This window comes from Pseudochaenichthys georgianus, chromosome 9 (assembly GCF_902827115.2).
Source record: "Pseudochaenichthys georgianus chromosome 9, fPseGeo1.2, whole genome shotgun sequence".
In the NCBI taxonomy this organism is placed as follows: domain Eukaryota; kingdom Metazoa; phylum Chordata; class Actinopteri; order Perciformes; family Channichthyidae; genus Pseudochaenichthys; species Pseudochaenichthys georgianus.
This window is the reverse complement of record NC_047511.1, coordinates 11,702,079-11,728,103: the sequence shown is the minus strand read 5'-3', so window position 1 is coordinate 11,728,103 and position 26,025 is coordinate 11,702,079. Positions and strand designations below refer to the sequence as shown.

Genomic DNA, 26,025 nt, shown 5'->3' with positions numbered 1-26,025 from the left:
GTCTGGATGGATGGACGGACGGTAATCTCTGAGTGTTTTGGTCTCGTGGGCAGTGCTGCTTTGGGAGAAATTGTACAAACTATGCACATTGTTTGTAGAAAAAGTGAGATGCGGTTTAAAGGCATAAAATATACAGGGCAAATGCTTTTAGGTAATGATAGTTGGATATTATTGTGAAAACAGATGTGAAAGAGGAGACAATAATTGTGCATCATCTCAGAGTGTGAAAAGCTTTGAGTGGATAGTTAAGATGTGTAGTGGAGAAATAAAAACCATCAAGACAAACTGCTTTTAAAACCTAGAACATTTATCTTTTTTTCTCAAAAACTTGGTAATACTGAGTTGTACAAAGTACCAATTGAGAGACTGCATGTTTGTTTGAGACAAAAAATGCCCGTAGTTTAAAAACAAAGTTTGACAGAGACCAGTGTTGTCTCCACAGTATGGAGGTGGTATTCACACAAGTACACCGAGCAAAGAAAAAAAAGGTTTAACACCAGGTACATCTTTGATTTGTGTGCCCCTTTATCTGAGAAGGGTACATTACCTTAACAGATGTGAAAGACACCTGTAATGAAATGCTATTTCATTTATGAACAGCTGTTGTACAAAATCAGAAAAGGTCTGTTGAGTTTAGGAGTGAAGTATAGGCCTCGAAATGCTCACAAGTATAGGAGTATCCTTAAGCGTGAGCATCAAATCATGTGCAAATGAAGCAAAGCTGATACTGCCCGTCCACGCCGGGTGAACTCATCTGTCTGCGCTATAAAGCTTAGGTTACATAATTTATCCCAAAATGAGCAAATTCTTTTGACTTATTTAACTAATTCCATTTCAAAACATCACAGTTTAAAGGACACCTCGGTGTGAGATCAGTCCTTCTGCATGGGTAGGGCTGGGTATCAAACCTCAATACTTCCTTTTGTACCAATCGATATCGAGACATGTTAATCAATGAAAGCTGGCATCAAATGTCTGACCAGATTTGTTAACTTTTACCAATTCTTTAGTCAAATTATTGCTGATTTAAATCAAAAGACTTGAGTTTTATTTAGGGTTTGTCTGATTGTGTTGAGATCAATGGTCCCAACATTTCCTACTGGTGTTCGTCTAATACAAGGCCCTGCATGTCCCTGTGCTGCCACCTGCTGCATGTCTCAATCAAAGTGCTTGTCTGCTTGGATTGCAGAAGCATCTTACTCCAATTGTGCAGGAAGAAATTAAATAAAGTGAAAAAGAAAGATTGTTTTTGTTTGCTGCCCTGCCCTAACCCTAATTACCTCATGTCACCAGTCAACACTCAACATTTGGGAATTACTTCAAATATTGAAGTAATTCTTGTATTGGTACTGAAAATCAGTTACTGCATCAGTATTGATACCCAGCCCTACCTTTGCTATCTTTATCCCATCATCTCACATTAAATAAAACATATTTATCTGAATTTTTTGTTGCACCTTGTGAAAACTCAAGTTATGATTTTTAAAAACTTGAGAAAATGCAGCAGCAGTGTGAGATTTTTTTTGACAACATATATGTATGCAAGTACATATATTACCTGTGCTTTATAAACGATTCCAAACCAATAGCTTCCCGTTTGGTTTTGCTCTTATGACAGGACTCTTGAGTGTTCAGTTTGAGAGGTAATGTTGGATGCATAGCATAGCCCTGAGTTACAATTTACATAAAAGGGCTAGTAGTTCTAATAATCTGACAGAAACACAACGTCAACAGGAATCTGGCAACAACCAATCTCATGGTGAGCTTCTGGGAAATACATTCGGCTCCTGGTCAGGAATAATTGGAAGATCCTTCTCAGGAAGTTTTTTTTTCTTTCTCTTGCACAATGAAATAAATGTTTCTCTTTGTGGAAAGAGCATAAGTCACACATTTTAGGGGGAATCTTTGACCAGTCAGGTGAGGGGATATGGGACTCTTTTAAGATAGTAAGTTGTTGAATGAAGTATATTGTTGGTCAGGATTGTGTTTAAACTTTAAATATATGTAATGTCTTAAACAATTTTTGTTAAAGAGTAGGTGGCTAATTTGTTTGCAATGTTTATAATTATTTGGGATTTGAGCTCTAACTTTGACTGAACAAATTGTATTACTTCATCATGCTGCAAGGAACTCACTGTTTGCAAATAATACCTCTGCGACTATAATATTTAGCAATGATAAAAGGGAGGTTCAAGTGTTATAGAAGGAAAGAAAATCATATAAGTGAATGTAGAAACTAAGATGCATTCACATAGCACTTTAAAAATGTCCAATCAGTACTTGTTAACATTGTACATTTTAATTTTATTGAAATAAGTATTTTGGCATTTCTCTGCTGATCACATTAAAAAATATATAGACCTCTGTTTACAAAAACGGCTGCTGTAAACAAAGCTTTCACCTCCTTGTAAACATTTCCAACTTTCAGTTTATAGTGTTTCTCTTTCTGTTAAAAAACATGTCAGTTTATTAAGGAGTGATCGCAGGTTCTCGTGACTTCCACACATCATACGTGTGGTGCAGCATTAGCAATATGTTGTCTTTTTACTCTAAAAACTTCTGTCAAATGTCAAATCTGTTGACATTTGTTGAGTGCTTCTTTAAAAAAGTGGGTAGTTTAAGTTAAAGGGTTCTTGTTGTAGGAGCAGAATCAACAAGCAGGTATTATATAAGGCAAAAAAAACAATTGACATTGGGGGTTACCATAGCAACCTCATCCCAAGCCCAACATTTGGTATGAAGCCTTTCCAAGAGGAGAACATGAGATAAAACAAACATTTACAGTGTGCAAAAACACAAAGAGGAGCAACAAACGGGCAAATACTTCACTCCTTTAGAAGTGTGTCTCGGGTCGGATGGTGTCAGAGTTTTAACATCAGCAGTAATCTGTACAGAAGGGGGAGGGGGGCAGTGTTCTGAAGGGGAGGCTCTCTCAGGCAGCACTACCTGTGAACCGGCAGGTGCAGCCCGTTGAGGGGGGTGAGCGGGTGGTGCAGGGGGGGGTGCAGCTCCAGCTGGGCCAGCAGGGAGAAGTGGTCCGAGGGGATGTGGGGGTGGGGGCAGCCGGTGATGCTGTTGTCGACGAGCCACTGGCTGTCCAGAGGCCCCATCAGGCCTAGGACACTCATGTGGGTCTTTGAGAAGAATATGTAGTCGATCACACCCTGCAAAGACAACATGTGATATGAGTTTAAGGGGGGGGCAATATGTTCCCATGTGTGACGAAAAAGACTCTGTACACTGAGACTGAATACTTTAGATACTTCAGACCACACATTAGAATAAAACGCTTTTTCTTGAATTTGTATTGAACGAATAGATTTACTCTTATTCATAATGCATGCAAATAATAAGATGCTAATATTGACAACAGGGGAAAATAGCTAGCCTTGATCTGTGTGAAGGACATTTAATCTCCACTCACTGCCCTCGGTTTATAGTAAAATAGAAATGTGTTTGGATTTTTCATTTATTTACAGACATAAATGTAAATTAGTGATCAGTGAAGTCCTGGTTTAAGGTTTTGAATAAGGGGGAAGTCCATTGCTACTGATGAAACAACTCGAGGAAATGTAAAGGAATGTGCGACAGTTGCCTGCATGCGTCATAAGAAAGCAAAGCGGTAACCACAAGACTAACAGAACAAATAGCACTGTAGTGAAGGTAATGGTTCAGACAGAGCAATGTTCATGGTTTTTCATCCCATAACAAAAATACTCAACGAAAACAGAACTTTCAACATAACTGAATCTACCAGACCAATGGCCGCTTGTGGCTAAAGGAGAAATACATCTAGAAGTCTACCACTGTGCAGCCTACATTGGAAAATGAAAATCCAATTAGCTGTTCAAGCTCTCAGGCAGACGGTACCTTAAAGTCATATGTGTAGTTCGTGTAAGGCATCAGATTGCTGTCGTAGGCGCTCTTCAGCTGGAAGCTGTGTGTGATGCTTCCGTCTGAGTTGCCGTTCTTGCCGTTGCAGTTGAAGTTGGTCAGACATTCATTGTAGCGTAGCTCCTTGAAGTCCTTGTGGTTGTCGGCCACTCCTCCGTTGCTCAGGAATTCCACCACACCTGGTTTATTGAAAAAGGTAACGTTTTTATTTCAAAAGGAGTACCACAGTAATCAAGCAAATATCTATATATTTGGATAAAAACTGTGACGGAGGACGATTGCCCAAAGGATTATATTGCCGACGGTGGAGCAGCTGCAGCTTGCTCGCTCAATGCTGGACACATTTCTGGATTTGTTGTCCAAATTGGTCACTTTCACACAAAACATAGACTTGTAATATCCAAGCAGAACAATACTGAACCAAGGTTCCTGTAAGAGTGACAGTCGTACCGGAGTCGGGCAGCGAGTTGAGGTCAGCACACAGGACGATGGGGATGGAGGACGGGTCGGAGGCGGGCGAGCCGGTCGCCATAGAGCTCGAAGCCCTTTCAGCGATGCTCTTCAGCTCCGACAGGAACATCATGGTTTGGATCAACTTGACGTCCGAGTACTCGGGGTCCCAGTGCATGTGGGCGTTGGCTACCAGGATCAGCTGCCTCTCCTGTGGCACCTTCACGCCTGAAAACAGAGGAGAACATTGGATTATGAAGACTTTTAAGGAGTGAAAAAACTGTGTAATTAAATTCAACTTTCAACAGTCACATTTGTATGTAGAAACCCCCCCCAAAAAACCCTAACATGGTCTTATTATGGCAAGTTTGATTACACTAAAGCACAGAGCGCTGATCCAACTTTAGAAACTCAGAATTACTCTCACTGTAAAAATAAAACCATTAAAAGGAAGAACGGGGGTTACGTACATACTTGCCAACCTTGAGACCTCAGAAATCGGGAGCATTTCAAAACCACCGCGGGGGGGTGCTAGTGGATCATCGCCGGAGCTGTATTAGATTAACATTAACATGCTTATTGTAGTGGTAAGTGCACTGCCTTGCAGCCTGTAGCACCATCCTTGATGGAGCATATGTATACCTTGATCCAGAGGTTTTAGCCAACTATAGACCTATTTCTAATCTTCCGTTCCTCTCAAGAATTCTTGAGAAAGCAGTCGCAAAACAGTTGTGTGATTACTTAAAAAACAATGATTTATTTGAAGATTTTCAGTCTGGCTTTAGAACACATCATAGCACAGAGACAGCTCTGGTTAAAGTCACAAATGACATTCTAATAGCCTCTGACAAAGGACGTGTCTCTATTCTTGTTTTGCTCGATCTCAGTGCTGCATTTGATACTATCGACCATGATATCTTATTGCAAAGACTAGAGCACTTAGTTGGCATACAGGGAACCGCTTTAGGCTGGTTTAGGTCCTATCTATCTGAACGCTCTCAGTTTGTACGTGTTAACGATGAATCTTCCACGCAAACCAACGTTAGCCATGGAGTGCCACAGGGCTCAGTGCTCGGACCTATTTTGTTCACATTATATATGCTTCCATTAGGCAATATTATAAGGAATCATTCTGTACATTTTCATTGTTATGCGGATGATACTCAACTATATTTATCAATCAAGCCTGATGAAATTAATCATCTGAATAAAATTCAAGACTGCCTCAAGGACTTAAAAACGTGGATGACCTTAAACTTCTTGATGTTAAACAAGACCAAAACTGAAGTTATTGTACTTGGCCCGAAGAATCTACATAACAAATTATCTAAAGATATACTAACTATGGATTGCATTAATTTGGCCTCCAGTGAGACTGTAAGGAATCTTGGTGTTATATTTGATCTGGATTTATCCTTTAACACCCACATAAAATCAATTTCAAGGACCGCCGACTTCCATCTACGTAACATTGCAAAAATCAGGCATATCTTGCCTCAAAACGATGCAGAGAAACTAGTCCATGCATTTGTTACTTCAAAGCTGGATTATTGTAACTCCTTATTATCAGGGTGTACCAAGAAGTCAGTCAAGTCGCTTCAGCTGATTCAAAATGCTGGAGCTCGTGTATTAACCAGAGTTAGGAAAAGGGACCACATTACTCCTGTTCTGGCTGCCTTACACTGGCTCCCTATAGAACACAGGATATAATTTCAAATTCTTCTTCTCGCCTACAAAGCCCTTAATGGGCAGGCGCCATCTTACCTTAAAGAACTCATTATACCCTACTGTCCTACTAGGGCATTGCGTTCCAAGAATGTAGGGTTGTTGGTTGTTCCTATAGTCTCTAAAAGTACAATGGGAGCCAGAGCCTTTTCTTATCAAGCTCCACATTTGTGGAATCAGCTTCCAGTTTGTGTTCGAGCGGTAGACACCCTATCCGTTTTTAAGAGTGCGCTTAAGACCTTCCTTTTTAACAAAGCTTATAGTTAGGGCTGATTAGATTCAGCCACTAGTTTTGCTGATATAGGCTTAGTTTGTCGGGGGACACCTTACTTCTTCCTTCTCTCTGTCTATACCTGTGTACTCTCATGTTCCGATTAACCCAGCTTCCCCAAATGTCTTTCTTTTTGGTGTCTATATACGCTGGGATCCGGAGTCATGGATGATCCTGCGGTCCTGTGTCCTGGATCGCGAGCGCTGGATCTTGAGTCGTGGCTGTGGTCCTGGATCATAGGTCCTGGATGAATATCCTCGTGGATTCATCTTCCTATTATACACACATGCATTTCCAAACATTTGGACTACCTATGTTTCAAATGTATTATCTTTTCAATTTACACACGGCATCTATTGCACGTCTGTCTGTCCTGGGAGAGGGATCCCTCCTCTGTTGCTCTCCCTGAGGTTTCTCCCATTTTTCCCTTTAAACTGTGGGTTTTCTCCGGAAGTTTTTCCTTATACGATGTGAGGGTCTAAGGACAGAGGGTGTCGTATTGTCATACTGATATTCTGTACAAACTGTGAAGTCCACTGAGACAAATGTAACATTTGTGATATTGGGCTATATAAATAAACATTGATTGATTGATTGATATGTGTGAGCTGGACCTGTATTTTACAGGAAAGGAGTGAGCAGAGGGTCGTGTTGTCGATTCTGCTAAAGAGATGCGCTACCATGGAAACCAAACAATGGTGTAGCTGTATTAAAGTCGGAGTGGAAACAGTCCTGAGTAAATCTGATTTTGTCAGAAATCAGGAGAAATGCGGGAGAAATGACCCCGGGAGGAAACCGGGAGAGGGCAATGAAATCGGGAGTCTCCCGCGAAAATCGGGAGGGTTGGCAAGTATGGTTATGTATTGTAATCCTAGTCATATAAGCACAGGCGGAGTCCTCTACTGGACTCTATGGGTACTACTCTCTATCATGCTATGCGTGCATTCACATACTGAGTTGCATAAACGTAGCCAGCCAATCGGGGAGAGCCTACCTGAATGCACACGCAGGCCCACAGTATATAAGGCGGCTACGCCCCCCGACCGTCATCCTACACCAGGGGTGGGCAATTATTTTTCCCAGGGGGCCAAATGAGCAACTGAAAATATTTTGGAGGGCCGGGCCAAAATGCCGAACTCAATTATGCATAATATACATTTTATTTCTATATAAAAAGCAGTAAATGGCATTGTTTTGACCGCTGGTAAGAGTGTATGTTATTATTTGGCAATTAAAAAGGTGAGGTTAGCTTTCAAAAATATCATTTATTCAAATAGAATTTCCAAAATGATAAACATTTTCAGTCACATTAATAACAAAGGGCATTTTGAGTTTCATATACTATTGAAACAAGGATTGTCTTAGCTTTCTAAAGACATCACATCATCTTTGTAGCCAAAATAAACAAGACATATCACTGAACTGTGTAACTGTGTAAAGAAAAGTGTCCCAGTTTTGTAGCCTTTTTGACTTTACATGCCTATATTAAACATTTAATGTTTTCAGAACTGCGCAAAAAAAGAAAGAAAAAAAAAAGATCAAGTGTCCCATTTCACTTGTTATATTTCCACATTTTAGTGTTCTTCAGTTCTTTTTTTTCATTCAGTGTGAGAAATCCAGTCTCTGTTGAGCTTTAACAAGTCCATCAAAGTCAGGTTGAATGTCTGAGGTGGAGATGCGAAGCACAGCTGACAGATGTTCATCAGTGAGAGAGGATCTGTACCTGGATTTGGTAAACTTCATGACTGAGAATGTCTGTTCACATGTGTAGGTGGATCCAAAGAGAACCAACATCTTCTGAGCATGTCTCCTCATGTTTGGAAAGTTCTCCTCCTTGAGAGCAGAGTAGAACTCTAGCAGTGATGCTGACTTAAAGTGCTCTTTCAGTAGTGAATCAGACTGCAGGTCAATGAGTTCAAGCTGAACATCAGTGGGTGCACGATCAACACTGCAGGTAAAGGGAGAGGAAACCAGCTGCATTTCATCCTCAACCTTTTTGAAATCTTGAAAACGCCTTGAAAATTCATCATGCAGTGCTCCTAACATGGATGAGTATCTGTGCCGGTGATCAGCTGATGGTTTGACTTCTTTCAGGGTTTTCATGTGTTCGAGATTGTTGCTGCCTAGTTGCCTTGAAATTAATTGCAACGTTGTCATGAAGGCTTTCACATGGCTCTGCATTTCATGAGCAAAAAGGCCCTTGCCCTGCAGTTGTGTGTTCAGTGCATTCATCATTGCAGTCACATCAACAGCAAATGTTAAAGCTGCCACCCAGTCCTTATCAGACAGCTCTGGGATGGTTTTGCCTTTCATCTCACAAAACTCTTTTATCTCTGATTTCAGAACCCAAAACCTTTTTAGCACTTTGCCCAGGCTGAGCCATCTGACAGCTGTGTGGTACCTGACATCACCATGTTCGCTCTCTTGCTCCTCCAATAGTGAAACAAACTGCCTGTGCTTTAATGCTCGCGCTCTGATGAAATTAACTGTTGTAGTAACAACATCAACCACATGGCTAAGTTTTAGCACTGACTTGCACAACGCTTGCTGATGAATAATACAATGTATAAACACCAATTTCTGCTCTGCGTTGAGTTCACTCACTTTATCTTGCATTCTTTTCAAAAGCCCAACATTTTTCCCTGTCAAATTCGGACATCGTTTACCTCGGTGAACAGATCACTCCCCGTTGTGGTTCCTTTCATTGGCCGCATTGCTGCCAGCTCCTCCGTAAGCTTGAAGTCGCGCGTTATCCCCCGGAGAAATATGAGCAGCTGGGCTGTGTCACGGATGTCACAGCTCTCATCCAAAGCCAAAGAAAAAAAGTCGAAGCTTCCCACTTCACTTTGCAGCTGAAACTCCAGATTCTCTGCGATGTCCTCCACCCTTCTCGTCACGGTGCGGCGGGACAGCGGGATGTTTTCAAACGCTTCTTTTTTCTCTGGGCATAGCATAGCAGTGCTGCAGACTCGACCATGCACTCTTTCACAAACTCCCCCTCCGAGAATGGCTCACTGTTCTGGGCGATTGTGTGGGCTATCACAAAGCTGGTTCTGGTCGCTGCATCTCTGTCTGCATGCAGCTTTGTAAAACAGCCTTGTTGTTTTTCTAGCTTTGCTAGTAAATCCGTTGATGTCCGCGCTCGTTCGGCATCAGTCAAGTTTTTGTATTTCGCGGCATGTTTCGTCTCGTAATGCCGTTTCAAATTGTACTCTTTAAACACGGCGACATGCTCCCCACAAACCAAACACACAGGTTTACCCTTGACTTCAGTAAAGAAAAAATTAGTAGTCCATATTTGTTTGAAAGTTCTGCTTTCGGCATCCACTTTCCTTTTTTTGGCATGAGCCGACATTTTCGCATTTTTCAGGGGTGACAAGGAAGGTAGACACGCATTTCACGTGCACAGTTGACATGCACGATTGCGTGCACTGTGAGAATAAATGGGCTTCAAAATAAAAGCAATGCGGTTTTAGTCCACCCATAAGATAATTAGAAAATATGTTTTATTTTCTAATTATCATGTAATCTTTCGCGGGCCGGTCAGAATCATCCCGCGGGCCGTATTTGGCCCGCGGGCCGTACAATGCCCAGGTCTGTCCTACACCCTCTTCAGCGAGCGGCATAGGAAAGACAGGGCCCCCAGGTGGACAGCTCCGCCTGTGCTTATATAACTAGGGTTACAATACACAACCCCCTGTTATATATCACACAGGCTCCGCCCTCTACTCGACTCTATGGGTACAGTGGGTGGAGCCCCGATGCATAACCGTCCTGTTGTCCAACAACATCGACCCATCACACTGCCCCTGACCGGCTTTGGCTAACATCCACCACACCCCCACTTCCTCCCATCCGGTTGTTGAAAAAACATAACCGCATTATGTCCACCGGGGGTCAGATACCTACTGACCCACAGCCCCCCCCCCTGCCCGATGCAGCGGTCCGAATAATCACTCCGGTCTTCCTGAGACGGGGAGGCGGGGGCTTCCTGCTGAGGGGTGACAAGCGAGATCCCTAACACGCCCAGATTATTGGCCGCCACCGCCAGCTGTGCCCGAGCCGGAATATCAAGATACTCCAGCGTTTCACGGTCACGAGGCAGCGGGGGCAGGGGTCTTCTCCCCTCCGCCCAACCTGCTGCCTGTAGGAGCAGATGGGCCGCCAGGCTCTCATCGAGGGGGGGCACCCTGGGACACGCTGTGTCCGTGCGGCCGTGCACCCTGAGCAAATCCGCCATGCCCGCCACCGGAGCCCTCGTCCTCAGAGGGTGCCGCCATGTTGCCTCCACACACTGCCAGATATCTGGCAACGGGGGCGAAACAAAGGCCGGCTGGGCTGGCTGAACCGGGCCATAAAACCCATGATGGAGGCGGCTCACCGGTTTAGGTGGTAACGGAGGGGGGAGCGGTAGACCCACACGCTCCGCATCCATGGCCATCACCAGCGGGAAATCCTGATGGGCAGATCTGCGCGGTGGACCCTCGTGGACGCCGGACCCAGAAGCGCAGACAACGAGAAGTCCTCGTCTTTTTCCTCCTTGCCGCCCAGCCCGTCGGAATGCGCCTGGAAGTGTTCCAGGCGATGTTGGAATCTGAGCCGCGGGAGCGCACAACAGGCACTGCAGGACGGAGAATGTTTGCTGCCCTCCACCGTGTGGTCGGGCCCCAAACACTCGAAGCACCAGCGGTGGGGATCAGCGCCCGCAATTAAGCCCGGGCATGTAGGGCAAGGCCGATGTTCGAGGAGTGGTGAGTCCATTCTTTCACTTTCTTCTATCTATCTTCTCACGTTTAGCTTCAGTTGTTGCTGCTCGCTGAAGAGAAAAAGGATGACGGTCGGGGGGTGTAGCCACCTTATATACTGTGGGCCTGCGCACGCATTCAGGTAGGCTCACATGAAAAACATGAAATGTTTATTCAACTAAAATAAATATTCTTTACACATATTTACATATAACAGTGATTTCTCATCCCATATCAATCCATTGAAGGACATTTAATGTCGACGTTGACACCTTGTGACAAAGTCATTGCAGATTTTCCCATGTTACTTTTATTTATTTAGAACAAATATTGTCAGATTGTTGATCATAAGGTGACTGCAACAATATAGATGTATTTTTGGCTATACTACTTTTGCTAAAGCTAAACCCTGGATCCTTGTATCAATGTTACAAAACGAAAACACTTTTAAACAGTTTAACTTTAAGCTACAAATGTCTGAGGGTCAATAAGTGGATTAACTGTATTGATTACTTGTGTATTCAGTTATAAGGATCAGGATTTGCTGTATTTGGGTGGTGGACTGTTGAACAAGAAAAGCAATGAAGATGTCTCCTTGAGCTCTGTGAACTTGTTATGACATGTTAAATTCAAAAAATATATTTGACATATTAATAGGTAAACACAAAAAATACTTCTTTACTCCCCCGGTGGGCAAAAATGGGATGTTTCTGTGAAGTTGGACGACTTGCAGGCCTAAAAAGTGTGGCCTAGGGATATTTATGTCAAATTCTTTGTTTTTTAAAAGTGGTTCTTACCATCGGAGAACATGTCCTTGTTGACCTCGAGCAGGACGGCCACCCCGATGTTGTCTTTGGTCATCACGCGGTTCAGCATGACCTCGGAGCCCTCAGAGTTGGCCATGGCCACCTGGTTGAACTCCACAGTGTGTTTCTCGAGCAAAGTAAACCTGCAGGAGTATCCATAAAGCAGCATTAATATTGAAAGTATTCAGTGTAAAGTCTCCTGCTTTCAGATGTAAAATGTGCTTGCTTTATTTCATACAATACCATTTGAAAGCATTAAATCAGCTGTTTTATTAATATTCCCCGTTTCCTTCAACAATAAGAGTTTTTTTGTCAGAGATTAAAACACAATGTATTATCAGTGTTTTCCCTATATACAAATAGCGGCGGCGCTTTTTACTTAAAAAACATATATTTAAATAATAATAAGTGGCGACACCTTTTCGGTTTTGATTGTTTGTTATGTGGATTTGTAGTATTTGTGTTACTGTATGTTATAAAGGTGTATTTTTGCTAAATCTTGAGACATTGCCACTGTATGTACTGGCAGGGCCAACACTGATTATTCAAAGTTAAAGTTTTGGCCCAGAAAGACTTTCAGAACTAGACCCGAGATCATTATTCAACCACATTAATGCAATTAGGCTCTATATATCTAGTTTGTCCATTGTTTGGGGGGCCTCTGCTTTCTACTCAGTGGTGGGATTTAGGAGGTTTTACCTGGGTTCTGTCAGTCCTTAGTAATCTGCAGATTTCCCCTGATAAAATTCAAACAGTGCTGACCCCAGAATAACCTTATATTTCCATTGTGAAGTTTGGAGAAGAGCTTTGCTAAAGCAACAAGTTGCCTGTTAAAGAGCAGAAGCAGATTGTACATACATGTAGAATGTTACATAGGTTTGTGTGCATGTAAATGGTGTGCAAAGGGCCTTTAATTACAGCTTTTAGGGGCATTATCGTGCATGTAACACTGATACATGAACCTGTTTCTTTTTAAATCTGCACTCAAACTTCCAGTTTCTTTAACGGATGGCTGCTGATTTCTTTTATACCTCATGAACAGTTGCTCAGTAGTATCTTTTCATCTAACTTCAAGAATCAAAGTCCATTCATACAATTGAGTAGTCCTCTCACACAACTGACTGTATCCAGTCAGACCAAATATGTGGCGAGTCATTTTAAAATGGATTTAACGCAGAAAGAAATCTTGGATATCAAAATCTACACATTTGTATACATATATTGAATAAAGCATATTCTGTGAACTCACTTCTCGGTCTTATAGAACACAGCGCAGCCGTCCACGTGTTTCCGCTCCTGTTCAGAAACCAGTTTGGCACGAGACTTCGGGCAGAAGTATCCATCGTAGCCGCGCTCCTTTAGTGTTTCCAGGAACATGGTGTAGTACTGCTCTGTCTCCACCTCCTGCAGACACACAGGGCAAGAAATGTCACCTAAAAGAGTCAATGAAACGCATGTGTAGAGGAGTGAGCACGAGCCAAATATAAACGGCCTGGAATCAGGAGGGGGGGGCATATTTTCCTTTTCACAAAGGAACCAAAATCGTGTTTATTCTTTTGGGGATCCTTTTGTGTTTTCCTGAAGCATCATCATCAGCAGGTCCAGATTTTTGGTTCTCATTTTTAAGAATTTTGGTCAGATAATTCCAAAACATTAAAATCGTAGAGTTTGGTGAACCCCTGACACCCTCTCGTGGCAATGTGTACAATACTTAAGTTTATGACAACATTCCTGCATATTTAATGGAAGCCCCCGCTGCCACAGCCTTACTTTGCGTAAATAAAATGCATCTCTCCATGTATATATATATTTTCATACTTCTTTTAAATCAAATAATACAATAGTTGCAGCTCAGACCAACTCTTACTCGGGTACCTAATGAACGAATACATAGAATTGAGAAATAATAACAAACCCATTCAACATGCTCTTCTAAGACACATCGTTTTGCTTTTTTGAACACTTTAAAAAACAAATATATATATATATATATATCGTCTGATTTGTTCCTTTTTCTCTGGAAAATCATTGAAGCAACGTCTGCTTCATTCACCTGCAGGCTGATGATGTCAGCGTCGCAGCTGGTGATCTCCTCCATGATGCCTTTCTTCCGGTACTCCCAGTTGAGGGCCCAGGAGGGACAGTAGCCGTACAGCTGTCGGGTGGCGTACTTGTCGCACAGAACGTTGTAGCACATGACCGTGAACACAGCTGTAGACAAACATTTAAAGAATGACTATCGTCTAGAATATAGACTCTAGACCAGGGGTGTCAAACTCAAATACACAGTGGGCCAAAATAAAAAAAATCGGTACTCGTCGAGGGCCGGACTGTTTCAATGTTTATTGCAGAACTTATTGAAATGAACTTATTGCAGATATTAAACCTGGAACTAACAAAGCTTAAATGATTGCCTATAAAAACAACATTAAATAATCAGTTGCATTCATTTCTTATGGCTCTATCTGCAGCTTCTCTGGAGTCATTTCTTAAGGCCCTGACACACCAACCCGATTTTGGGAGTCAGAGGCCGTCAGAGGCTGTCGGGCATTCGCGGCGCCGTAGTCAGGTTGGTGTGTCCCGCACCGTCGACCGTGACACACCTTATTTGGACTGCCAGACCCGATGCATGGCCGATTCAACATGTTGAATCGGCCATGCATCGGGTCTGGCAGTCGGACCAAATAATCACTCTGATTGGCTGTTCAGCTAGCAAATCAGTGCATGAGAAGCGAAGCGGAAGTGAGGGACGTAAACAAACGATTTAAGAAGGCACACACAGACTGCTATTCATTTTCATCTCATCATGGCGATCTGGAATGATGCAAACGAAGACCTGCTCATCACCTTGATCCAGGAGAGGCCAGCTCTGTATGATATTACGGAGAAAAGATACTCTTCTTCTTCTCTGTCTTCCGGTTGTTGCCTCTTTTGAATGACGAATACACACTACCGCCGCCTGCTGGTAAGGAGAGTTATTGCCACTCATGCACTGAAGTCGGTGCGGTGTGTTCCCGTGCGACACATGGCCAAAACGCAGGAGAACACGGCCAGGCAACAGCCGACTTCAGCGTCGGCTAGTCCTCTGGTGACTGCTTGGTGTGTCAGGGCCTTTATGATTAAATTTTTCCACAGGCCAACAGCAGCTTCAACAAAACTATTTCCCTCAAAGAGAAAAACAAACATGCCGTGTTGTCTCAAGAAACAAAGTGCAGAAGGAAACATGTAAACTCAGTGTGCTGCTCTGTGATGCAGTTCAAGCAGATACTTGGCGTCTCATCTTGGGTGCAGGTTCATCAATGTTTGGGCTCAGGCTCTGAGCCGAGGAGACCCTCAGGATTGAGTGAAGGTGTGCGTGCAATATACCGGCGGGCCAGATCTAATAGTAATTAGAAATTATCCTGCGGGCCGAAATTAAATCCACCAAGGGCCTGATTTGGCCCCCGGGCCTTGAGTTTGACACATGTGCTCTAGACAGATGTAGTTATCTTGTCTGTCCTTCAGTTTTTTGCTTATTAAACGTGATATCTCAGAAATTCCTTGAGGGAATTATTTTCAGATTAGCAGAAAACATCCACTTAGACTCAAGAGCCACGTTCACACTGCGGTACTTTTCCCACAAAGGTTCATGCGAACTTAGTTCATGCGAACTCTTTAGTTCTCATGAACTAAGTACAGATCGCGTTCACACCAGAAAAAGTCCCTGGGGGTGGATTAGGCAAATGAAGCCGCTGATGTCACTTCTTCTTCTTCTGCTTTGGGTTTACTGGCAGGCCGCAAACCACTTCACGGCGTATCCTGCCGCCCAAAGTCCCCGGCCGGAAGTCCCCGGAGTTGGGGACTGGCTTCAGTAGAAGCTGCTGGGACTCCCAGCAGCTTCTACTGAAGCCTTCCGAGTAAATCGCCAGAACGCCGACACCTCCTCATCTCCACCGCTCCCATGTTTTATTTTGTGTTGCCATAAGTTAGTCTCTCTGCGTTTCTGCACTGGGCTAATGCTAATGCTAATAATGCTAATAAAATGGCAGCTTCCCAAAAACTTTTTGGGAGTTTTACGGGGCGTGGTTTGCAATTCGCCCAGCCAATCAGGAATATAGCTCTTTTCTCAAAAAAGAGCCGCTCGAAAGTCCCTGCTCTCTAGCAGGGTCTTTCGAGGGGGTTAAAAGGTTCGCATGAACTACTTTTAGTACCGGCTCTTTTTGGTGTGAACGCGATCATGAACTAAGCTCGCATGAACCTTTGTGGGAAGAGTACCGCAGTGTGAACGCGGCTAAGGATGACCTAGTACAAATGTAGAAGACAAAGGTCAAGGTCACTGTGACCTGTGACAAAACATGTTTTATAAATAAACAGACCTGCAACTCGATTGGTTGCAGGTCTGTTTATGGCCTGTTAAGCTTATTAAGCAAAAGCTGCAGCTCATTACTTACAAATGATACATAAAACGAAATAGTAAAACATAGTAAAATAAAGTGTAAAAGAACATTACCAGGTACCTACAGTATATACTGTAGTATAAGGAAGGTATGACACAAATATTATGTTTCTCTATTTTTTGTTCCACTCAAACTCTGGAGCAGCCAAACTATTTTTTTTAAATACTTAAAAAGCCACTCTAAAAGTGTGTTTATTCCTTCTTAGCAACTCAAAGAAACCATACGATCTAACATCTCTGCCATAACATGACCTGTGAATATGTTCTTTGTTGAGTCAATTATGTAAACATCAGGGCTCATTCATGACATCACAGAGCAAACACAACCGAGGGAAGATTGTTTTTTGAGCTAAATGAGGGAGTGTTTCTGGCTTTTACTACTAACAATTAAATAATGTAATTTTGTCTAAAAAATGTAACCTTTTTGTTTTTATTCCATTTGAGAAACTCTCTCTGAGGGAGATTCAGAGATGTTATCCTTTGCAGAGCATTTACATACAACCTAATAACACACGACAGGAAATGGAAAACCCCAAAAAGCATAATAGGGCCCCTTTAACCCCGCTGAACGTACCTGAGGGGCTCATCTGGTCCCGCTCTTTCAGAGTGATCCACGGTCTTTGTGGGAGCTGCTCTGGGTGCACTGTAGAAGGTGAGGGGGGGGAGGTGTGAGTGCTCACTGTCTGTGACAAACACAGTGGTGTACCTGCTATCTCACACCTGCTCAGGTTTACAATTAACTGCAGGTTAAATATGCATGAGTTCTAGTAGCCGGGTGGTGAGGAGGGGGAGCAGCCGTTTACCTGCTAGATTGTCGAGCATGTAGTTCAAAAGCTTCCTGGTTCCGTCCGACTCCTGGTACAGATTGAGGATGTCTTGGGACAAAGGGTTTCCTGCAAATCAATCATATCATAAACTACCTGACAATACGTTCTAGGAAAGTACTGTAAAGAAATAATGACCGATCTACATTTTAGCCAAACTTTAATATGGACTCAAACCGCAGGAAGAATACTATTTGGCTAACTATGTGTTCGAATATCATTTGGTATTGAATGAAGTCATTTGAAGCTTCAGAGACATCCTGGTCTACAAATCATGTTCTTTAGACTTAACAAAACAGATTTTTTTTGTTTGCTTAAAAAAACACAACATAATCATTTAATACATTTCAGTGACAATGAGAACTATGATGCTAAAATCATCAATGTCACGAATCATTCCCAATTGCAATATCAATTGCAATGTACTGAATATAATACAAATAAAAAGCCTCACCTTTTAGCCCCAAGGTTTGTAACTGGAAAAGCCTCCCGAGTTCATAAGGCAGAACTCGTAAAAGATTGTTGTTCAAAAGCAATTCCCTGCAAGAAAACAAGACATCATTTACCTTTTTGATTTCTGTCTTTCACAACTTTGTCTTAACGATGCAGTAATTCCTTGTCATTGATGTATCATCACTGCGGTCAAAACATCGATCACGTTTTCCTAAGTTGTCACTTAAATGAGTCCCTGTGGGATAACTACTCCCACTCGCTAAAATCATTATTTTCCTTTTTATCTCTGAGGTTTGATGAATGTCACATGCCTCTGATCACTTTTGTTCTTTGATTTGGGCTTTTTTCGCACATAATCCCCTACAGTCATTAGAAAGATTTGGTCCTTTGTGTAAAAGTGTCCTGTCCCTGGCATATTTATCATAACCAAAAACTAAATGAATGAATAATTACAGCATAGGGTTGCTTGATAGAGCGGGCACATAATTAAACGACATTTAGATATTTAGTGTTCACACAAGTCCGTCATAAAAGACAAATATATTTGGATTAATGTTAATCTCAGCCACTAAGGAACCGCTGTATGTAATTAAAGTGGAGAAATCCACTGTTATTGTCCTGAAGTTTATCCGAAGCCAATACACCTTCATAATTACCTAATAATAATGATCAAGAACCCTGCTTTGTAAGGTATTCAATTCATAGGTGACCTGCTCTATCGAAATCCAGTCGCATTGACCCGAAGACACATTTTGAGGTGTATACACTGTTGGAAAGAGGAGATTCCTAGCTTTCTAATGATATCAGGATTGTTTTTGTACTCCAAATATTAAGCAAAATATGTCACATTATATAATGACTGTCACCGAGTCCTCATTTTGAGAAAAAGGCCTTCAAAGTTTTCTCTTCTCTGGAATCCATCGATCTGATTGATTATTAGTGGAGCAAATGATCAAAGAGGAGGGACGGAGGGACGGAGGGAAGATATTTTCGTTTGGAGGGGAAGCTATTTTCGTTTGGAGGGGAAGCTCGCGAGTGTGTGTGTGTATACTGTGCGTGTGTGTGTGTTTCCCAAAACAGGCTGTTGTTATCCCTGCTGTGACGTTAAGTTACTCCGTTCTCCGCTTGTAATTATGCTGTCACAGCTTCAAAGTTGTATTTATCATCTGAATTTAACGAAACAAGTTTAATATTCTGAAAGCCAAGACTTTGTTTAATTGAAATCAGGTGAAAACAAACTGTAACGGACCCTGCCGTGTTATCTACGATTACTATACTCTTACATTCATAATTTCAGCCGGAGGGAGGCGCTGCTGGAAGAGCAGATTGCGAGTGAGAGGTGCCTGTCTTCGTCCCTTTACAAGCTTCAAAACATGTATTCATCGTGTGATTTTGGAAAAAAAAGTTTCATATTCTGAAAGCCAAGACTTTGTTTGTTTAAAATCAAACAAAACACCCGAACCCCGAAAAAATAGTTTTTACGTAAATCCACGTTTATTTTTTAAATGAGCCGTTGCGACTTCCGCTGATTTCGATAGAGCGGGTCACATATGATTAAAAAACACAGATCCTAATGTATTTCAAAATCGGAAAATGTGTCATCAATTGAACTTCCACAAAGTTTACATCATACTGTAAACCCATACTGACATTTAAAATGACATAATGAATACGGAGATTTCATCCTTATCTTCCAGCCCTATCACAGAATATTCAGCCATTCTTAAAGGTCCCCTATTATACTGTTTTTCATCAATATATTATAGTTTTCAGATATATACAAAACATGTCTCTGAAGTGTCTGGCTCCAAATACCAAACAGATCATTGTAGCGTCCCATAATCCCCTCTGTTTCAGCCCTGTTTCAAAAGTGCTGATTCTCTGTCTGTTACTTTAGATGGGGGGGGGGGGTTGTAACCTTGGTTGGTGATGGGCTAATGGTTACACAAGCCAAAAAACATTATGATCACAAAGTGGCCAAAATCTGATCAGCTCATTTTCAGACAGGTTTTTATAGAAATGGATCAGGACAAAAAGAGAGCGAATCTTTTTTCCTGAAACTTTCAGAATTCTTTACACATGTTGATGTATACAAGACAGGAAAACGTGGATTTTGCATAATAGGTGACCTTTAAAAGCTCTGCAACAAAGCATAATGGCAGGTTAACCTTTCTGTTCCGTGTGTCAGTCAGATGTCAGTGATGTCTACCTGAGAGAGACCATGTTGCCCAGCTCAGCGGGCAGACTGCGGAGCTTGTTGGACGACAGGTTCAGGAACACCAGGTGGGACAGATTGGAGATGTCGGGGGGGATGCGGCTCAGGTTGTTGTCGTTGATATGCAGTGCCGTCAGGTGGGTGAGGGTCCATAACGAGGGGCTCAGGCTCCTCACCCGTCCTGCGAAGGCAAACAGGGGAACGGACTGTCTTCAAAAGTGGATATTATTTCCAGAACTCAAAAACACAGATTTTTAGCTGTGTGATCAATCGAACAAACACACTTCGACATACTGAAATTGACTGAACTGCGGCATATCTGTATAGTCTCAAACCCTTTCATTTATTTTCATGCAGAAACAATAACTACATTCAGTTGTTCAGCCCAAATAGACTTTATTTAATCATGGAAAACCACGTGAAACAGAACCAAGAGCATTGTGAGACACTGAAACCAGACTATAGCAGAGAACTCTAGGGACATTACTTTAGTGAAGATATAAATACTGAATTAAACCTATTTAATATGTAATTCATATTTAATGAGATAAAAGTTCAAATAACATAAAGCAGGAACCTGATCTGCATTTGTATTGACTTTTAACCACCATTAATACTCCTCTTCCTGTTCTACATTCATTCAGCTGTTGTCGTCCAAACCAGGACGCCCTGTGGTCCTTTTCAAAGGTTTGGGAAAATAAACAATATAATTGAAATTATTAGGGCCCAGGGGGTTTTAAATCTACACTTAAAACTCACTTCTTCTCTCTGGCCTTCTAGTCAGAGCGGAGCACGACTCCTGACATCTCCCTGTGTGTGTTTTTTTTTTTGCTGTTGTATTTGTTGTAAAAAGTGTTTTTATTGTAAAGTGTTTTTATTGTATGTACAGCACTTTGGCTCGACCAAAAATCGTTTTAAAAATGTGCTATATAAATAACACTTGATTTGATTTGATCTTAACCAGGAATCATTTAAACAACAACATCCTCGTAAGAAAATCTATTTTTGCGTTCAGTAGGCTGCAACTGTTATTCTTATCCTTGACTCGTCTGCTGAATGTTTTTCTTCAGCAGATAGATACATTTTCTTCTAGTCATTTGAACAAAAATGAAAAATATCAGAAAATGAAAAAGCAAGGCATTTTGCTAACAAATCACTCAAATGATAAGTAGACTGTAATTTCAACTTATTTTCTGTTGATTGACCTGCAACACCACACATTTGAATCTTCCAAATCCTACAAACTGAAAAACATGCAGCATCTGAAGACACTGAATACAGAGTGAGTGGGATAAAAAGTGTCTAATAACAATAAAAGCGCATGCAACTGTTAGATATTCAAGCACGAAGAAAACTAGATTCTTAAAGTAGGAGCTACCTCTTCCTTCGGTTTGTCTGTTAGCACATTGGGATTTCTTTGTATGGGAGCAGTTTCAGAGAAACATAGTAAGACTGACCAGAAATCTCGAGCTCGGCCCAGTAAGACTTCTTCCCATTGGCCACTCCTCCGCTGGCATGATGGTGTAACATCTGCGGGGATCTGGAGGATCATATTTTTCCTTTGGCATACCTATCAATCTGAAAAACAAGCACAATGTACAGATATTACAATCTAAAGGAAGACAGCGAAAAACATACATTAGCTGCCACTGATATGGCACTCTACAGTGAAAGGGATTCAACACAGTAACATCATATTATAAAGCTTAATAACAAAAAAACAAGTGAAATAATTAAGATTCCTTTGAACAATTTAATTTAAAAATCTAATAATATAGTAACACATAGTAACTAATGAACATTTTTGCTTTTAGACAAAAATAAAAAATAAATCTCGTATCAATTACACAAGTGGTTGTTAACATATTAAAGTGGCAGCTATGTTTTGGAAATCCAGTTTAACTATTTTTTATTGATTCATTTGACAATCATTTGTCTGGCTTATTTTACTGATAAAGTGTGTTCATAAATATGAAATGTACTACAGATAGATGGGATCTTTTAAAACGTGAACAACAGTTGAACAGCAAATGAAGCCGTCACTTCAATGACCAATAGGGCTGCTCGATTATGGCAAAAATCATAATCTCGATTATTTGGGTCAATAATTGATATCACGATTATTAAAAACGATTATCCATTTACTTTGAAAACATCCATTTATTAAAAAAAATTTGAACCGTATGTTTTAACAGTTGCTTACCCCGAACGTTAAGTATAATTCAACTGAAAAAAAATACAAAAATTAATTAAAAAAAATAATCGTTTTATTTTGATTAGGTTGTTTTCATAATTGTTGCAAGCAAAAATCATAATTGCGATTGAAATAGAATTAATTGAGCAACCCCAATGACCAACATAATACATTGACAGAGATATACAACTTAGATTTTCAGCTAAACCTCTCATTGGACAAACTGGAATCAGAACAAAAGTTTTGCCTTAGAAACTACTAATACGGTTAATAAATGTATGATATTAGGAGTAGTATGATGTTGTACTTCTAATCTAAACTTACAAGTGTATTATTTACATGTGCGCAGAGTTTGGCTCTACAATGTTACCGTGGATTGGGCATCAGTTTTAATTTTTTACCATGTATAAATACTAGTATGATCTCAGTAAAAGTGTGATGTTGATTAAACCATATTGCCTAGCTTAACCAGACACGAAAACAAATGAAAGAAATTCCACCTTTACGTCACAGTTGGGTTTTTTTCACACGTTTTTTGAAAGGTCTATAAAGAATTAAATCCGACCAACTAAAGAATGTACATTGTGGCCTTCAACAGAACTGGAGTCACTTTTATTTTGACCTAGACTTGCAACTTAATTGGAACTGGGTTTGATTATAATTTTGACTCTTATCTACAGCCCTGTACTTCAAGAAAAGGATGTATCTAAGCCTTTGGAACAAGGATTCCTAAACTTAATGTTGTTGAAAATGAATAAAAACCTTTATCTGATTTGTTTTCTTATCAAGTTCAAGTTTTTTAAGACAAAAAAAGTTATAATTTCTTACTTCGTCCTTATGCCTAATGTAGCCTAGCACATCTACTCTATTACCAGGAACCAGCCAGCGTTATTTAAACTCCCCTGCTGTCAGTTTGCTGCCTGCTCAAGGGCACGTGCTATTGCATTACTTGTTATTTATTATTCACCGACTTGTACACAGCATGCATACGAGCTTAAGAGGTTGGCAACGGGGGCCTGATATTATGCAGTTAGTTGCCATTAGGTTACTCTGGAGGTTTGGAGAAGACTTACATAATTTGTCTATACACTCAGGGGTCACAAGTGAGCGGCTGCAGGCAGATAAACTGTAGAGCCTGCTGGCAACGGCTCATATCACTAGCATACGGAGACAAGACGTAAAGAAGGCTTTCCTCACATGTCTAGTGTTGATAAAAAGTAAACATGTGTGGCTCTGGGGGCAGACAGTCCACCAAATGGCAGAGATGGGAGAAGTACTCAGATATTGTACTTAACAAAAAGTAGAAATACCAGAAGTAGGAATACCCTGATACAACTAAAGTCCTGCATTCAAAATGTTACTCAAGTAAAAGTACAAAAGTATTGTATTAAAATATACTTAAAGTACCAAAGTAAAACTCGTTATGCAGATTCGCTAGTTGAATGACTTGTGTATACTCTAGTTGCCTTGAAATTAATTGCAACGTTGTCATGAAGGCTTTCACATGGCTCTGCATTTCATGAGCAAAAAGGCCCTTGCCCTGCAGTTGTGTGTTCAGTGCATTCATCATTGCAGTCACATCAACAGCAAATGTTAAATCTGCCATCCAGTCCTTATCAGACAGCTCTGGGATGGTTTTGCCTTTCATCTCACAAAACTCTTTTATCTCTGATTTCAGAACCCAAAACCTTTTAGCACTTTGCCCAGGCTGAGCCATCTGACAAGCTGTGTGGTACCTGACATCACCATGTTCGCTCTCTTGCTCCTCCAATAGTGAAACAAACTGCCTGTGCTTTAATGCTCGCGCTCTGATGAAATTAACTGTTGTAGTAACAACATCAACCACATGGCTAAGTTTTAGCACTGACTTGCACAACGCTTGCTGATGAATAATACAATGTATAAACACCAATTTCTGCTCTGCGTTGAGTTCACTCACTTTATCTTGCATTCTTTTCAAAAGCCCAACATTTTTTCCTGTCAAATTCGGGACATCGTTTACCTCGGTGAACAGATCACTCCCCGTTGTGGTTCCTTTCATTGGCCGCATTGCTGCCAGCTCCTCCGTAAGCTTGAAGTCGCCGTTATCCCCCGGAGAAATATGAGCAGCTGGGGCTGTGTCACGGATGTCACAGCTCTCATCCAAAGCCAAAGAAAAAAAGTCGAAGCTTCCCACTTCACTTTGCAGCTGAAACTCCAGATTCTCTGCGATGTCCTCCACCCTTCTCGTCACGGTGCGGCGGGACAGCGGGATGTTTTCAAACGCTTCTTTTTTCTCTGGGCATAGCATAGCAGTGCTGCAGACTCGACCATGCACTCTTTCACAAACTCCCCCTCCGAGAATGGCTCACTGTTCTGGGCGATTGTGTGGGCTATCACAAAGCTGGTTCTGGTCGCTGCATCTCTGTCTGCATGCAGCTTTGTAAAACAGCCTTGTTGTTTTTTCTAGCTTTGCTAGTAAATCCGTTGATGTCCGCGCTCGTTCGGCATCAGTCAAGTTTTTGTATTTCGCGGCATGTTTCGTCTCGTAATGCCGTTTCAAATTGTACTCTTTAAACACGGCGACATGCTCCCCACAAACCAAACACACAGGTTTACCCTTGACTTCAGTAAAGAAAAAATTAGTAGTCCATATTTGTTTGAAAGTTCTGCTTTCGGCATCCACTTTCCTTTTTTTGGCATGAGCCGACATTTTCGCATTTTTCAGGGGTGACAAGGAAGGTAGACACGCATTTCACGTGCACAGTTGACGTGCACGATTGCGTGCACTGTGAGAATAAATGGGCTTCAAAATAAAAGCAATGCGGTTTTAGTCCACCCATAAGATAATTAGAAAATATGTTTTATTTTCTAATTATCATGTAATCTTTCGCGGGCCGGTCAGAATCATCCCGCGGGCCGTATTTGGCCCGCGGGCCGTACAATGCCCAGGTCTGTCCTACACCCTCTTCAGCGAGCGGCATAGGAAAGACAGGGCCCCCAGGTGGACAGCTCCGCCTGTGCTTATATAACTAGGGTTACAATACACAACCCCCTGTTATATATCACACAGGCTCCGCCCTCTACTCGACTCTATGGGTACAGTGGGTGGAGCCCCGATGCATAACCGTCCTGTTGTCCAACAACATCGACCCATCACACTGCCCCTGACCGGCTTTGGCTAACATCCACCACACCCCCCACTTCCTCCCATCCGGTTGTTGAAAAAACATAACCGCATTATGTCCACCGGGGGTCAGATACCTACTGACCCACAGCCCCCCCCCCCTGCCCGATGCAGCGGTCCGAATAATCACTCCGGTCTTCCTGAGACGGGGAGGCGGGGGCTTCCTGCTGAGGGGTGACAAGCGAGATCCCTAACACGCCCAGATTATTGGCCGCCACCGCCAGCTGTGCCCGAGCCGGAATATCAAGATACTCCAGCGTTTCACGGTCACGAGGCAGCGGGGGCAGGGGTCTTCTCCCCTCCGCCCAACCTGCTGCCTGTAGGGAGCAGATGGGCCGCCAGGCTCTCATCGAGGGGGGGCACCCTGGGACACGCTGTGTCCGTGCGGCCGTGCACCCTGAGCAAATCCGCCATGCCCGCCACCGGAGCCCTCGTCCTCAGAGGGTGCCGCCATGTTGCCTCCACACACTGCCAGATATCTGGCAACGGGGGCGAAACAAAGGCCGGCTGGGCTGGCTGAACCGGGCCATAAAACCCATGACGGAGGCGGCTCACCGGTTTAGGTGGTAACGGAGGGGGGAGCGGTAGACCCACACGCTCCGCATCCATGGCCATCACCAGCGGGAAATCCTGATGGGCAGATCTGCGCGGTGGACCCTCGTGGACGCCGGACCCAGAAGCGCAGACAACGAGAAGTCCTCGTCTTTTTCCTCCTTGCCGCCCAGCCTGTCGGAATGCGCCTGGAAGTGTTCCAGGCGATGTTGGAATCTGAGCCGCGGGAGCGCACAACAGGCACTGCAGGACGGAGAATGTTTGCTGCCCTCCACCGTGTGGTCGGGGCCCCAAA

General features: G+C 42.3%; 2 protein-coding genes across 2 annotated transcripts; both read right to left on the bottom strand.

Annotated features, from left to right (window-relative positions):
• Window positions 1-286: 286 nt before the first annotated feature.
• Window positions 287-21,392, bottom strand: LOC117452228 (CCR4-NOT transcription complex subunit 6-like). Its single transcript, XM_034090730.1, is given in 12 exon segments — window positions 287-3,164; window positions 3,871-4,073; window positions 4,345-4,572; window positions 11,883-12,034; window positions 13,141-13,295; window positions 13,945-14,102; window positions 16,901-16,969; window positions 17,130-17,219; window positions 17,605-17,690; window positions 19,813-19,999; window positions 21,276-21,320; window positions 21,323-21,392. Coding segments are annotated over 12 exon segments (1,659 nt in total). The 5' UTR covers window positions 21,387-21,392; the 3' UTR covers window positions 287-2,942.
• LOC139434358 (general transcription factor II-I repeat domain-containing protein 2B-like) lies at window positions 7,596-10,775 on the bottom strand. The gene is made up of 2 exons (XM_071204231.1): window positions 10,254-10,775; window positions 7,596-9,019 (listed from the first exon to the last, which is right to left on the bottom strand). Exons 1-2 carry the CDS (start codon window positions 10,773-10,775, stop codon window positions 7,943-7,945), a joined length of 1,599 nt encoding a protein of 532 aa, XP_071060332.1. The 3' UTR covers window positions 7,596-7,942.
• Window positions 21,393-26,025: the final 4,633 nt, after the last annotated feature.

What these genes read in the sequence shown, in the direction of transcription:
- LOC139434358 (XM_071204231.1), bottom strand. Translation starts at nt 10,775, where the DNA reads ATGGATGCGGAGCGTGTGGGTCTACCGCTCCCCCCTCCGTTACCACCT. An exon ending in GGCAGGGGGGGGGGCTGTGG is followed by an intron (nt 9,020 to 10,253) that starts GTCAGTAGGTAT and finishes AACGGGGAGTGA; the next exon opens with TCTGTTCACCGAGGTAAACG.